The sequence below is a fragment of the Microcebus murinus genome, chromosome 24, assembly GCF_040939455.1.
Source record: "Microcebus murinus isolate Inina chromosome 24, M.murinus_Inina_mat1.0, whole genome shotgun sequence".
NCBI classification, from domain to species: Eukaryota; Metazoa; Chordata; class Mammalia; order Primates; family Cheirogaleidae; genus Microcebus; species Microcebus murinus.
This window is the reverse complement of record NC_134127.1, coordinates 26,407,277-26,423,342: the sequence shown is the minus strand read 5'-3', so window position 1 is coordinate 26,423,342 and position 16,066 is coordinate 26,407,277. Positions and strand designations below refer to the sequence as shown.

The window sequence follows — 16,066 nt, the reverse complement described above, 5'->3', positions numbered from 1 at the left end:
CTCTCAAATATCCCTGCTTGTGACTGTCAAGCTATTGCTTTGGGATCCCCGATCAATAGGGGTTTTGGGCTAAATTTTGCCCCCTCGAAATTGCTATGTTGGAGGCCTCACCCCCAGCTCCTCAGAATGTCACTGTCTTCGGGCATGGAGACTTTAAAGAGGTGGCTGAGGTGACACGAGGCAGTAGGGTGGGCTCTGATCGAGAATGAGTGACGTCCTTCCGAGAAGGGATGAGGACACAGACTCACACAGAGGGGAGACCAAGAGAGGCCAGGGGAGAGGCTGGTCGTCCACAAGCCGGGCAGAGAGGCCTGGGGACAAGCCCACCCCGCCACACCTTGACCTGAGACTTCCAGCCTTCAGAACGTGAGAAAAAGGCTGCTTGTTGTTTGTCTCCCCCTGTCTGTGGGACTTGGCTATGGCAGCCCGAGCAGGTGAGGTAACAAGCCCTCCGCACCCTGGGAGCCCACACTTTCCCATGTCGTGGATGGACCTCCGTGTCCTGGGAGGGTGGTTTTCACCCTGAGGGAGATTGCTCTCTCAGTAGCTTCTACCCAGTGCTGGCTTTCTGCTTTTTACAGTGAACTCCCATCACTCTTTCAGAAGGCAATTGGGTTGTGAGTGATTCCACTTTTGAAAACCGCTTCTATGTCTCCTTTTTCTCCAAGGCTCCCTCCACCCTGTTCCTTCTTCTCTGGATGTGGCCAGGTTTGTGAATAGACTGCCTAACGTGTGAGGCCTGGAATGAGCACCAGGGACCTTCCCGTGTCCACCAACCAAGGGCGAAAGAGGCTTCAGTTCTCCGGCTGTGTTCACAGTAGAGCTGTGCTGCCCAGCACGGTAGCCACCGGCCACGTGGGTCATTTGCATTCAGTTAACTGAAATGACACTTGCCACCCTGCCAGTGCTCAGTGGTCATGTGTGCCTAGTGGTCGCTGCATTCACTGGGCAGCGCAGGTGTAGACTGTTTCCATCACTGCAGAGCGGTCCACTGGACTGGGTTGCCATGGAGACGGAAGGGCGTTGGGAGTCATCTGCTCCTCCCGTCCTTTACTCAGGGAAGCTTGTTGGGCCAAGGCCACTCGCTATTCACGTGAAACACAGTATCTTGCTCTCCAGCTGGTATCCTTTCTGCAGGTCACATTGATCTGATTGATGGTGGGCGAGACAGAACGAGGCTTTAATAACCTGACCACAGCGTTGACCTTGGGTAACCTCAGCAATTCTACTTGGCAATAAATAAGACACAGGGTCTATCCTGCACACACTGTTCCTCAGAATAAGCAAAGGGAGAATACTCATGTTTTGACACCAATGTGCCCTTAATACCAGTCCCTGGCAAGAACAGTAATGGAAGAAAAGGAAAAGATTGTTACAGGTCAACCTCCTAGATGAGCATAAAGTCAAAAATCGCCCCCAAAATATCAGCCAACAGAATAAAAAGAGGTTCGGTATATTTCACAAGTACAAGGTTTAATTTAACATTTGAGATCAGCCAATGCTATGAACAATAAAGAAGAAAAACCCTATGATTATTTCAAGTGAGGCAGAAAAAATATTTGAACAAATTCAGCATTGATTCAAGATAAAGGTTCTTAAATAATTTAGAAACTGGAGGGAACTTACTCTCTCTGATAAACAATATCTACAAAATCCTACAAAAAATAGTGCTTTTAATGGTCACAAAGTGAAAGCTTTATATTTGAGATTGGCAACAAGAAGAGGAGAAAGGCTACCACTGTTTCCATTTGACATTGCATTTGAAATGCTAGGCAGGGGAGTAGGGTAAGGAAAAAAGTAAAAGATATAATAGCTGCAAAGACAGCAATAAAGTCAGCGCTATTTTCAGACATTGTGGTTATATTAATACATAGAGTGTTCAAAAGGAATTAAGAAAGCCAATTCAGCAAGTTTCCTGTATTTGAAATCAATATGCAAGAAAATAAAAATCTATTTTACTCTGTACATTAGCAATAGCAGCAAAAATAATATTAAAAACACCATATCATTGATTGAAGAGAGATTCTTTTTCCCAGTGTATATTTTTGTCTGTTTTATCAAAGTTTAGGTTACCATATGCAGATGGTTTCATCTCTGGTATCTCAGTCCTGTTCCAAAGATCGATGCCTCTGTTCTTGTGCCAGTCCCATGCTGATTTCATTATTATTGCTTTATAGCACAGCTTGCAGTCAGGGAGACTGATGCCTCCCACCTTGTTCTTTGTACTTAAGATTGCTTTGGCTATGTGAGGTCTTGTTTGGTTCCATACTAAGTGAAGAATTATTTTTTTCTAGATGTGTAAAGAATGATGATGGTACTTTGATGGGGATGGTATTTATTTTGTAGATCACTTTAGGTAATATTGACATTTTAATGATATTGATTCTACCAATCCATGAACAAGATAGATCTTTCCATCTGTTTACATCTTCTATAATTTGTTTTCGTAATGCTGTTCATATAAGTCTTCTGTATCTTTCATTAAATATAATCTTAGATAATTAATTTTCTTTGGGGCTATAGTAAAAGGTATTGCATTGTTTTATTTGATTATCAGCTTGACTGTTATCGGCATATATGTATGTCTCTGATTTGTGTATATTGATTTACAATGGAATATTACTCAATTGTAAGAAACGACAGTGAGCTAGCACCGCTTATATCATCCTGGATTAAGCTTAAGCCCAGTATCCAAAGTGAGGTAACATAGGATCAGCAAAATGGGCTTCAAATATACTCACCATGAAATTGGTAGTTGACTGATTAAAATTTAAACTGGAGTGATTAACACTATGGTGCTCAAATGGTGGTGGTGTTCATCAGGGAATTGGGGGCTTGGGGGTTAGACCCACATCCAAGGGATGTGGTGAGCACCGTGGAGGGGAAGAGCACACCTCTAAGCCCTGATAGGGAGAGGCGTAGATATCAAATGCCCCCAAAATGTGTGTGCTCTCCTATTTCTGTGAAATAAATTTAAAAAAACCAAAAAAATACCATGTCAAAGAGCATAAGGTATCAAATGCCAATGGAATCTCAGAAAATATGTGTACTACTTCTATTCATAGGGGATAAGACATTATGAAATAAATTGAAGAAAGACCTAAATAAGTGGAAATGCTATGTTAAGCATTTGAAGATTATTTTTTAAGATGTTCATTTTTCTTAAATGAAGCTTCATAGTCAACCCAACACCATGAGAATCCCAAGAGGTTCTTTCCGGGTAACCCGAGAAGCTGACTACAAACTTTACTTCAAAGGACCAAGAATAGCCAAGACAGGGTGGGACAGGACGGGGGAGGACTTGTTTGACGTGATCTCCAGACTAATTACGGAGCCTCTCCAATCAAGGGAGTTTGGCAGAGACACAAGGACAGATCAATATGCAGATGGATCAGAATGAAGGGGGCACAAAACGCTCAGGCACACACGGAGAACTGATGTGGAACAGCAGTGACTCATGAGAACAGTGCATAAAAATAGCTTTCTCAGTACTTGATTCTGGGGCAGTCGGATGTTCACCCTGGAACTAAAAACGAACTTGACCCTTACTTCACAGTGAACACGCACACACATGTGGAAACCATTCCAGATGGACTATAAGCCCAAAAGGAAAAGGAAAAAGCAATAAACGTTTAGAAGACAGTATTGGGGACTGTCTTCATGTCCTTGAGTAAAGGACGGTCATGTCACTTGGGCCAGGTCATTTACTCACCAAGTGGCAATGGTGGATTTTGCTTTCATTCTTCTATCCCTGGGCTTTCCCATGTGCCGGGCTTGCTGTGCACCTGGCCCTCCCCTACAGCGGTTATTCAATTCAGGGCTGCACATTCCGGTGTTGTGTTGTCAGCAGCAAGGACACTGACAACAAGACAGCACCACCAGCAGAAATGGGAAAACGGCGCCTACAGAGTGAAGCAGAGTGCCTGGGAGGGGGCCTGCCGCTCGGCCCAGGAGGTACACGTTGGGAAAGGCAAACGTCTGAATGCAGAGGACACTCAGAGCAACACAGAACATCCTCGCAGGAGAAGGAGGGATCCTCCAGTCAGCTGGGAAGCCCCTTCCCGGTGCCTGGGAGACTCCTGTCACCTGGAGAGCATGGTTGGTTTCTCAGGGGGCCAGGACCAATGCCGGGCACCCTGCCCTCTGCACAAGAGGTGAGTCCAAGGCACTGGCTGCCCTAGCCTGTCAGTAGGGCCTGGGGGAGGGGTGGCACTTTGCCTGCGGCAGGTGTCTGGGAGGCTGCACTCAGTGCCCTGGGGAGGAAGGGGCTGGCACCTGTGTCTGGACAGGTAGCTGGCCTCCCAGCTTGAGCAGCCGTCTTGCAGGTGGAGCAGCAGCCCCATCTACATAGGGTACGTTCTTGACGCCCAGGACGGACATGGGGGCTGGGAGGTGAGGGAGCTGCCCCTGCCTGGCCCCCGTCCCTGCCAGGCTCATTCCTCTGCTGTTCAAGGGGACAGCGCCTAGACCCTCAGGGCTTGGCCAGCTTGCCTGCCACCTCTGTGGACTGCAAGTCACCCAACCGGTGTAGTTCTCCTGCTGCTTGTCCCTGAGGACACGGAGGCAGCCATCCTTGGCTCACCTCAGCCGCCATCCCGGTGGCTGGGGCACCCCAGCAGGTCCTGGAGCTTACCTGGGGCCACCTGGGAGAAGAGCAGGCAGAGCGCCACCAGCAGAAGGCAGGGTGTTCGCATGGTGGCAGCAGGCTGGACCCGGGATCTCAGAGAGAAGGTGAGGCTTCCCCAGAGGCTGAGCTGACACAGGCGTCCAGAGCACGGAGTGTCCCGTATTTATAGGGCTGCAGGACTGCACAGCCTGAGAGACAGAGCTGCCAGGAGGTGTTGCAATCCAGAGTGAACTTCTAGTATGTAACTCTCCCGTTGTTTGCCTGAGTATTGTGCTAGTCATGTGGCTCTTGGTCTCCGTCTGGCTGCAGCTGGGTTTACTTTTCAGCCTGGGGACCTGAGTCCACTCCTCCCGCTTGGTCTCTTTGGTATCTGAGGCTGGGCAGTCTGATGGGTCTCCATGTAAGGCCCTCAAGGTATAACCGCTCCCGGGGAGCAGAATGCGTGGACTGGCTCTGGGCAGGTGTGGTGTCTGGGTTCTGGGCAAGAGCATTGTTAAAGGAACCTTGGCTAGAAGAATTGTGGGCAGAGGCTGTCCCGGCCATGAGGGCAGGAAGAGGGTGAGCACTGGTAAATGCCTTTGCCCACTGCAGCCTTGAGGCCATGGGCTCGTGCTGATGTGTGGGTCAGGAAAATGGCCCTCACCAGACATAGAATTGGGCTATGGAAACTCCAGGAACACGAGAAAGAAATGTTTGCTACAAAACTACCCGTACTACAGCATTTTCGTTACAGCAGCCTAAACACACTAAGACACTGCCCAACCCACTTCTCCTCTTACTTCCAAATTATGAGTCCTGTATTGGTTTTATTCATGCCTGTATGCAATACGCTTATACATGCATTTCTTATGCAACAACTTGAGAAACATCCCTGACCTCCCAGCAGCGTATGACAAGACAGCACCCCCGCACCTCTGCCTCCCTCTCTTCTTCCCTGTCCCCCTTCCAACCCCTGCCATGATGCTTTGGTAGTTCCAGACCCGCAGCCGTCGCGTTCTAATCTGTAACCATAGCAACATCTCTGTGTGTCACCTGCGGTTAAATCTAAAGTGGAAAAGTAAGAAATAGTTTTCTATTTGCACCACAACTCTGTTGTTGAGATGCTCTATGGAACCTTTTCTGAGTCCTTTTTTGGAAACTATGTCCTCATTTTGTGACATTTGTGCAGCTGTTTAATCATACACTGCAACTCCTGGGGTCCCTGCCTCCCCCAGTGAACTCACTGTATGTGGGGAAGTAGCCAGGGCAGACCTATGAGGAGATTAGCTGTTTTTTTTTTTTTATGGAGCCAGGTGTCTTAGATAGGGGTTGCCATAGAGGATAAGGAAATTGATAGGAAATAGAGAGAATAAAAGAATATATAGAGGCTAAGTTATAGTTTATAGTTTTATATAAAAAGATTAGATATAACAGCAGGGTTATTTAGGAGACTGGACATATTTTTATGAACGTCTAGCAATATGGTTAGATACACATTTTTATAATTATAGACATCAATTATTAGTGCTCATGGTAATATATTTGTATATTAGGGAATGCAGTTGCTAGGGGAGGCAGGTAGTGGATTGGGGTCAAAAGTCTTTTTAAAGGGCTTTTATTTTATCTAGGTGAATAAATAGGTATAAAGTCTTTTATGGGCTAACTTTTAAGCTTTAAGAGGTAGTTGTCAATTAATAAAGGTATAACAGTAGAGGTATAGTGACTACATTTTTTTGATTAGTAATTGTGGACTTAAAGGAAGGCAGATAGGAGAGAGCAGGAAACCTATCTTTGTAAAACAGGCTGTTTATAAACATTGGGGTGCATCTTTGGGCAAAGGGCACTTATTTATTGTCTCTGGCTCTCATCCTATGGGCCATATTTGCCTTGCTTTGTCTTTTAAGACATTAGGGAACCTAATACATTTTGAGATATTGGGAAGCCTTTTTGGAAAACATTCCTACTGGAGATCTGAGAGCTCTCCCATGAAAGCAGCCTCTAATAAGTGAACCATTGAGTTCACACATTCCTTCAGGGCAAAATCCTGCAAACTCCTGTTTCTGTCTTTAATATAGTAATATTGGGTTATAAATAAAATAATGGTCGTATGAGCTACATCTCATTAATTCCTCAATCAAATTTTCCCAACAACTGTAGAATTCTGGTCTGTTGCTCCCATTGGCTCTAGTTGCCCCCTAGGTCTGTGCAGGTGTCCTCGGGGGACTTCACCTGTCACCAGTGTTGGGTTGGAGACTACAACCGGGCCCATGTCTAACAGGTAGGGCAACGTCTGCCGTGGTAACTAACGAGCCATCAAAGCCCAGAGACTGAACCCAGAAGGTGCTCTCTCGCTGACACAGTGGTTTACTAAGGGTGTTTCTGGGTAGTGAGTGACTTTTCTCCACGTCAGCGTTCAGTGCTGGGGCTTTGCCCACGTGCGGTTCTGCCTCATCCTGGACCCTCAGTCGCATGTGCTGCCTCATCAACCTCACGCGCCTCTGCCTGCCTCTCGTGCTGGCTTGGTGGAGAAATGAAGGGGACCCGGCACTGCTCCGGCCCTAACTCTTCCCCTGCGCCAGGCAGGCTCTGCGGTCTGTCCTGTCCATGCCCCGCAGCCCAACCCCCTACCTTCTAGACCTTTCCAAGGGAGACACAAAGTTCAATTTGCTCTGAAGGAAGCACACTTCAGAACAGTGTGCTGCTTTTATTAAAAGAATGGTTCCAGACAGTTCCCTCGGCAGCTCTGCTGGTTCTCCACAACCCGCCCATCTCACTTGGGCTTACAGCAGTGTCCCTTCCCGAGGTAACAGGTGCCTGTAGCCTTGGTGAAAATCGGGCACGAGGAATAGAGACAGGTGCCTCCGCTCTTGTAGCAGTTGTAATGGTCAGGTCTATGGCCGATGACAAGGCTGTCACCTGCAAGGAGGGAACAAAAAACACGTCAGACTCATGGCAGGCAGCCAGAATGATGAACATTTGCTGAAAGCAGGACAAGCAATTCTGCAAAGCACGAGAGTGAGGAATTTTCTCTTCCAAGAAATTTGCATGTGATCTGTCTCAGGGGCTGGGAAGGGATTGAGTTGTCTGAAGCACTCGCTCAGTCCAACAGTCAACCCAATACCATGAGAATCCCAAGAGGTTCTTTCAGGGTATCCTGACAAGCTAACTACAGACTTTACTTGGAAGTTCAAAGGACCAAGAATAGCTAAGACAGGGTGGGAGAGGATGGAGGGAGGACTTGTTCGACAGGATCTCCAGACTAATTATAGAGCCTCTGCAATTATTGGAGTGTGGCAATGACACAGGATGGATTAATACACTGGTAGAACAGAATAAAGGGGGTAGTAAAACACTCAGGCACACACGGAGAACTGATGTGGAATAGCAGTGACTCATGAGAACAGCACAGAAAAATAGCTTTCTCAGTAGTTGATTCTGGGACAGTCGGATGTTCACCCTGGAAGTAAAGAAGAACTTGAGCCTTACTTCACAGCAAATACGCACACACATGTGGAAACCATTACCAGATGAACTATAAGCCCAAAAGTAAAAGGAAAAAACAATAAACTTTTAGAAGACAATACTGGGGACAGTCTTCATGTCCTGGGGGTAAAGAAATAATCCTTCAGCAAGATCTAAACATCACTAAGTAAACATCACTAAGATACGACACACTTGACTATATGAAACTCATCATTCAAACCTCTGCTGAAGGCAAGTTTCCACTAAGAGAGTAAAATAATCAAGACAGAAGAGGTTTGTGACATGCACCTGAGGAAGGCTTGCATACGGAATACACAGAGAACGACTGCCTTTGATTCGGACAGATAATCTGGTGGAACATATGGCAGAAGACAATCAGGTATTTTACAAAAAAATCCAGGTGGCCAGTCATTATATACAAAACATTCAACTTATTTTTTTTAATCAGGGAAATGCAAATTAAAATTTCCAGTGAGGTACCACTACTGTCACAAGATTGCTAAAATTGAAAAATGATCGATATTCTCAAATGTTGGCAAGGATGTGGAACAAGGGAATCTCTCATCACTGACGGTGGGAGTGCAAATTAGTATGAACAGTTTTGGAAAACAGTTTAGCATCATCTACTAAAATCAAGTATGTTCGTATCCCTTGATCTGGCGAGTCCACCTTTGGGCACGTAGAAACAGAATCATAAGGGTTCCCCTGGGCCAATGGAAACGTGTGCACAAACCAAGCTGTGTTATTCAGTCTGAAAATTAGTGCAGTAAAAGTATAAGAAACGTAGGAAGGTATTGCCATGAAGGTCAATGGAGTGGTTACCCTAGGGGGAAGGAGGGGGTTTTCATGGAGGAAGCTCCAGGAGGGCTTCCCAGGTGCCAGCAAATCCCAATTCTTGGCCGCTGTGGCTACAGGGGTGCTTGCTCACAGCTCACTGAGCCGTCCATTCACGCTTTATGTACCTTCTGGATGCATGTGATGTTTTATAAATTTAAATGATTGTTTTAGGTAATGGTTGGAAACGTTGGAAACACAGAGAGGAATCTTTGGTGTTTATATTAAAGAAGCCATGAAAACAAAATACGTTTATGCAATTTGAAAAGTATGTGTAAAAACAGGGTTGCTTCTGAAAAGGTCTCCCGCACGTTCCCAGAGCCAGGGACCAGCTGCAGCGTGTGCAGGTCTGGCGTTCTCTCTCTCTCTCTCTCTCTCTCTCTCTCTCTCTCTCTCTCTCTCTCTCTCTCTCCAGCATCGCTGTGTTTCTGTCCACTCCCTGGGCACCCGGGCTCCTTGGATAGCTCCCAGCTCCGTTCTCCTCTCACCCTCCCAGGAGAGACAACACTCCCCCTGAACCTGAACTCGGCACTCATTGTCGTCTCGGTCCTCGCTGAGCTGGACCGAGGACTATGAGCTAACACGTCGCTGCAGCCTCTGCGGTTTCGTGGCCCAGAGGGACACAGGGAAGAGACAGCTCCCTCACAGGTAAGAAACGAAGTGCGGACAGGTGTGCGTGTGGGGGGCAGGCGTGTGGGGAAAGGAGGATTGTGCCAGTTTCTGTGCTCGTGGCTGAAAAAACAACACGTTTACTAGGCCAGTTGCACTGGCTTGTCAGCCCTCCTGCCTAAGTGCCCCTGAAACACCAACTGCTTTTCTAATCGGGTGTAGTGATGGGTGTGGGTTGGAGGAAGGATGGCTGTAATTACAGACGTGGCAGGAAACGAACAAGCACCTGCGTGCTGACGGGTCACCATGGGGGAAAGTGGGAGGGAGGGAAGGCGGGTTCACAGCCGAGAGCACATGGCAGGCTGGACTTTCATGGTGTCCGAAAATAATTCTGTCAATGGGGAGAGCGGACGACGGTCTTCATGCTCCCAAGCAAGGCTAAGGCCGCCCGGGCCAGACGGCCGGCTGTGGCTCCAGGAAGAAAGACCTCGGAGGCCGAGAGGCAAAAGACACGCTGGGAACACGTCTTGGGCTTTATATTTTAAAGAAGCTGTGAAAATAAAATGTGCTAAAGAAACTTTCAGAGAAGGAGAGACAGGAGGAAGGGGAGAGATGCTGTTGATAATTCTCGTGCTTGGTCCCTGCTCTCTAAACCCACCCGGGCCCCTGTGTGGGCTCTGAGAGTGGCTTTGCATTATACAGTGAGAGCTAAAGGGCACGTTTGGGAAGAATAGGAGAAGGGAAAACTGGAGACCTGTTGACTAAAATATACATTTCTTGTACTAAAAGACTGTCAGGCTGAGGCAGGATTGAACTGCCAAAGCGGGAAGTGTTTTGGGGAAGACGAGGCCGGAACTCGGTCCCCGTCTCCCACCTGAGACTGGGCCGGCATGGAAGTCGGGCCTTCCAGCGGGTCAGCAGAGCCCCCAAGGTGCCCACGTGACCGATTGACCTGGGCCTGTGAGGAGCAGATGCAGGTTCAGGTGCACAGTCTGGATGTCACAGCGGTTGCTGCAGCCTCCCCCACTGGCAAATAAGTGGCCTGGCAGTGGGGAGCAGCTCCAGGTGGTCGCAGGTGAGGGATGAGCCTGTCGGACCTGCTGGGCCTTGGTAAGTTGACACAGGCTCTTTCCGCGGGTCAGGACAAGGTGACTGTGGGCAGTGGTGCCAGGGGCAGGACCTGGATCAGGTGTGTCCCTCCCCTTGGGGGTGTTAAGATTGAGGCTGTGGCCCAGGTAGGCATCGGGGTTGGGGGAGGAGCAGTCAGTGGATGCGGGACAGGGCTGGACTTGACTTTACACTTCCCTGAATCTTTTTAAAGTATCTGGGGATACAATCAAACATGTGTGCTACTCCTGCAAAACAGAACAAAATTCCAGGCCGAACTGGACTAGAACACAAGACCCAAAGCTCTCTTCTGCATCCAGGCAGCACAGGAAGCCCCTGTTCACCCGGAAACTGACGCCAGCTGTTAATAGTTGCAACGCCTCTTGCTAAGTTCCTGAATTTTTTTTCATGCAATTCCTAGATTATCCTGGAGATAGGTCCCTGTGACTGGTGACCTATCCCGAGGTCTTTGGGAAGTGTGAGGAACAAATACAGGGTTCGGACAGACCTGGTGGGTATTTGAAAAGTGAACCTCCCTGAGCTTCAGTATAAAAAGATCTACAAAAGCGGGATGGAACCGTCGTCCCTGCAGAATGGAGATGCTGGGGGCATCAGCTGGGGCGATGTCCACAGAGCTGCTTCCTTCAGCCGTGAGGGACCACCTGCAGTCTCCGTGACTGCTATTTTGAGAGGAGCTGCTTCCCTTGAGCTGCTCTCCGGGCGCCTGTGTCTGGCCCGGCTCAGAGGCGGCGTGTCCGGGAAAGGCAGGAGCAAGTCTCTTAGGTGGAACCCAGGGCCCAGAGCCGTGCACATTCCTGGGAGCTGTCGCCAGAGGCCAGAGGTGGAAGGAATTAGAGCAAGCAGCTTGGGGTGGGGACTGCAGGGCGAGACGCCAGGTGTGGGGCAGGGAGGGTGGAGAGTGAAGGCCCCACAGCATGTGCGGGCTGGGGACATTTGCCAGCCCCTGCGGTGCACCGTGAGGAGCGGGCCCGGCTGAGCAGGTGCGTCTCCGGGTTGTGGAGGGGAGGGGAAAGAGCTTGCTGAGGAAAGACCAGCGCCTGCGTCAGCAGGTTGGGCTCCTCTTGCTGCCCTGAAGTGCTGGTGGCCTGGGAACAAGTGCGGTTTTGGGAGAAACTGCTATGCTGCCAGGACGCCCCAGCTGCCGCCCCAACCCCTCTTGCTCTCCCCTATGTGGCGTGTACACCGCAGAAAAGTGCACGCTGGAAAAGCAGCTTCCAATTCTGTCGCTGTCCCCTCTGGAAACCTTTAGGGACTCACCTGAACTCAGACACATGTCCTGCCCAGTGGGGCCCCCTTGATCCGGACCCAGCCCATCCCAGGGCCCTGGCTTGCAGGTCTGAGTCCTTGAGCTGCCTCCTGCCAGTCATGTCACTTGGGCCAGGTCATTTACCCACCAAGTGGCAATAGTGGCTTTTGCTTTCATTCTTGTATCCCTGGGCTTTCCCATGTGCCGGCCTTGCTGTGCACCTGCCCCTCCCCTACAGCGGTTTATCCAATTCAGGGCTGCACAGTCAGGTGCCCCAGCTGGCGGGTGCTTCACGGAAATGCACAAAGTGGGCCCAGGGAGGCAACAGGGAGTGGTGGGGACCTGCGGGGCCCTGGCTGTGGGCAGCCGTCTGCAGGTCACTGTTGCCAGGGAGGGATGCTGCACAGCTTCTGCATTTTTAAGAAAAGATACAAATCAACACCATAGGTGACATATCCCAATATTTAAGCGTTGGAAAAGAATTAATGTTCTATTTTAAAACCGCACACACTAAAACTACTTCCATTCCTCATGTAATTCTCAGCCTCCTCCAGAAAGCCTTTCCTGACCCTCCCAGGCCAGGTCAGCTCCCTGGGCACCCAGTGCTTTCCCAATATGATTGCCGACAGTAGTAGTAAATCACATTAATGCCTGGGCTTTTTGTGTCCTCTGCTCTGGGATGGAAGTTCAGGAGATTGCGCTCTTATGTGTTCCTGGCTCTTTCCCCATTCCCTGGCAATGCCTGCACGAAGTAGCTTTTCACTAAATATTTGCATTGGAGAAAGGACAGCCTCAAACTACCTTGGTTTCCAGAGGCCTCAGCTGCGTTCTTGTCTAGGTCCTTTGACATTGTTCTATGTTCAAGAAAGGCCATTTGCACAAGATAAAAGTGGGCCACCCATTTTTCCTCCTGATAGGATGGAAAACTGCTAAAATAGGACATTAATCTCCTTCCAGGAAGGGGAGTGGACCGATCCCTCGTGAGGGCTCGGGGTGGGCAATGGCATGTGGCCAGGGTGAGAGCCCGCCCCTGCTCTGAACTCCCAGCTGCATGGTCAGCACAGCTCCGTGGGTGTGCAAACCAGGTTGCAGCTGCAGCAGCAAAAAGGCCACTGACAACATGCCAACATGACCAACAGAAACGGCGCCTAAAGAGTGAAGCAGAGTGCCTGGGAGCAGGGCCTGCAGCTCGGCCCAGCAGGTGCAAGTTGGGAAAACTACACGTCTCAATGCAGAAGACACTCAGAGCAACACGGAACACCCCAGCAGGAACTTCAGGTCAGTGCGGCCCCTTCCAGGTGGTGCTGGGCCTGCAGGACCCAGGGTGCTCAGAGGTGTTAGTGAGTTCAGTCCTCCCTGCTCACCCTTGGAAACACTGTTTCATTTCCTGTTCTTTGCATGAGATGCTCATAATCATATTTAGATGGTGCAGACTGAAAACAAAAGTCTTTGTGTTAGCAAAGTGGCTTTGAAAAGCTCTGTAGTTTGGATGGAACTATTGTAAGAAAGGAATTTCTTGTTGCCGCTCAGGGAAAACACACACACACACCTGAGAATGAAACCTGAGTGTAACAAAACAGTGTGCACCCTCACGGCACGGCGTGCGCCCTCACGGCACGGCGTGCGCCCTCACGGCACGGCGTGCGCCCTCACGGCACGGCGTGCGCCCTCACGGCACGGCGTGCACTGCTGTGTTCTGGTATTTACAAAGCGTGGCTGCCACTCGTTAAATTGATTTCCCTGCCTGCCTAACGGGTCTCAGTCAGCAACATGAAACCAAAAAAGCTCTGCTTTGGGGATGTTATTGTACCCAGTTTTCGGATGGGAAAACTGAGACTTAGCTGGGGTAAATGAGGCCCATGCGTAGGATCAAGTGATCGCCTGGAGAAAGTACAAGAGGACAGTGCCGAGAATTTCGAGCTGTAGTGTTTTAGTCATTTGCCCCAGCCCCTCCTCTTGCAGATGAGGAAACTGAGGCTCAGAAACATGTGAACATGTGACTTGCTCAAGGTCACTGTGTGTGAGGATGGGGTTGGGATAGAATATGTCCCCAGTTCTTCCTGCAGGATTCCACCTTCACAGCAGGGACGTGTCTGCTTTGGCCCAGCCAAGCTGGCATCCTCCAGCCTGCTGGGAAGTCCCTTCCCGCTGCCTGGGAGACCCCTCCCCTGGAGAGCGTGGATGGGTTTCTCAGGGTGGGGGGGCAAAGTACGACGGCCCGAGCACCCTGCCTGCAGCACACCCGGTGAGTCCGAAGCACCTGTGGAGCTGGCCTGGTAGGTGGGGTGTAGGGGAACGGCGCTTTGCCTGCAGCAGGTGTCTGGGAGGCTGCACCCAGTGCCCTGGGGAGGAAGGGGCTGGCACCTGTGTCTGGACAGGTAGCTGGCCTCCCAGCTTGAGCAGCTGTCTTGCAGGTGGAGCAGCAGCCCCATCTACATAGGGTACGTTCTCGATGCCCAGGACGGACATGGGGGCTGGGAGATGAGGGAGCTGCCCCTGCCTGGCCCCCGTCCCTGCCAGGCTCATTCCTCTGCTGTTCAAGGGGACAGCGCCTAGACCCTCAGGGCTTGGCCAGCTTGCCTGCCACCTCTGTGGACTGCAGGTCACCCAACCGGTGTAGTTCTCCTGCTGCTTGTCCCTCAGGACACGGAGGCAGCCATCCTTGGCTCACGTCAGCCGCCATCCCCGGATGGGGCACCCCAGCAGGTCCTGGAGCTTACCTGGGGCCACCTGGGAGAAGAGCAAGCAGAGCGCCACCAGCAGAAGGCAGGGTGTTCGCATGGTGGCAGCAGGTTGACCCGGGATCTCAGAGAGAAGGTGAGGCTTCCCCAGAGGCTGAGCTGACACAGGCGTCCAGAGCACAGAGTGCCCCGTATTTATAGGGCTGCAGGATTGCACAACCTCACAGCTGGCAGGAGGTGTTGCAATCCAGAGTGCACTTCTAATATCTAACCCTCCTGTCGTTCACCTGAGTAGTGTGCGAGTCACGTGGCTCCTGGGCCCTGTCCGGCTGCAGCTGGGTTTACTTTTCAGCCTGGGGACCTGATTCCACTCCTCCCGCCTGGTCTGTTTGCTGTCCGAGGCTGGGCAGTCTGATGAGGTCCCCAGGAAAGGCCTGTCACGTTGGAACCGCTGCTGGGGAGGAGAGGGCATGTGGGGGCTCTGGGCAGAGGCTGTGCCTGCCCCCCCCCCCCCCCCCCCCCCGTGAAAGGTCAAACAGGACACATGGGCCGGTTCCAGCCCCCGGTCGGGCACTCCCTAGAAAGCCAGTTTCCACCGCGCAGGTTGGAGCCAGCTCCTCGGTGCCCGAGTGAAGGAAGGTGAAGGGCACAGCCTGCCTTAGCCCCTCCCCGGCCTGGCAGGGTGCCACCTGAACACGTCCCGTCTGCAGAACCGTGAGGAGGTGGGAAGGGCTGCTGCCAGCGTCTAGTGGGCGGAGGTCAGGGATGCTGCCACGTCACCTACAGCACTCAGGACAGCGCCCTGCAACAGAGATCATCCCGCCAGAAAGGTCAAGTGTGCCTTGGTCCAGAGACCCTGGTAAAGGAGAGAGCAATGTCCTCACAGCCAGATAGTCCTGGGTTCAAATGGAGGTGGCAGCGTGGGTGGGTTCTGTGTGGCGTCTGGACTCTGGGCAAGAGCATTGTTCAAGGACCCTGGGCTAGAAGAACTGGGGGCAGAGGCTGTCCGGGATATGCAGGCGGGAAGAGGGTGAGCGCAGGCAAATGGCTTTGCGCACCGCAGCCCGGGAGACGTGGGTTCGTGCTGGTGGAGGAATTAGCCAGGCTTGTTTTGGGGCAGGTTGTGAAATGACATTTTGCCTGTCAGCACCTGTTGAACACCTGGTTCGAATAAGGATGTTGATTTTCTAGGAAGTCCCTCATGCTTCCATTTGGCCAATAACACAGTGATAAATAGGGACTGGATAGGGTAGAGACAGGAGGAGTAGCAGGTTATGTTGTCTCTATGAGACTTGAGCTCCCTGACTGGAGGTGGCAGTGGAGCCAGGCCTTCACCTGGGATGCCAGGTGTTCTGCTGTCAGGTACAGGTGGCTCTCTTGGTGAGGGGCAAGCCTGACTGCACTCCCTGGCTCAGTTTCTCCATGTCTTCCTAAACGCTGTGCCGTATACTTTTTGCAGACATCCTATTTCATTCTTAC

The 16,066-nt window shown here is 50.7% G+C and overlaps 1 protein-coding gene across 1 annotated transcript; it reads right to left on the bottom strand.

Moving 5' to 3' along the window:
• Positions 1-7,269: 7,269 nt before the first annotated feature.
• On the bottom strand, positions 7,270-14,792 carry DEFB1 (defensin beta 1). The gene is made up of 2 exons (XM_075997198.1): positions 14,627-14,792; positions 7,270-7,522 (listed from the first exon to the last, which is right to left on the bottom strand). The coding sequence occupies exons 1-2, from the start codon at positions 14,685-14,687 to the stop codon at positions 7,377-7,379; spliced, it is 207 nt and encodes a 68-aa protein (XP_075853313.1). The 5' UTR covers positions 14,688-14,792; the 3' UTR covers positions 7,270-7,376.
• Between the last annotated feature and the right edge of the window lie 1,274 nt (positions 14,793-16,066).

Bases quoted from the DNA above. Each gene is read 5' to 3' on its own strand.
- DEFB1 (XM_075997198.1), bottom strand. From the start codon at position 14,687: ATGCGAACACCCTGCCTTCTGCTGGTGGCGCTCTGCTTGCTCTTCTCC. The intron at 7,523-14,626 runs GTAAGCTCCAGG...CCCTCCTTGCAG, and splicing joins CTTCTCCCAGGTGGCCCCAG to GTGACAGCCTTGTCATCGGC.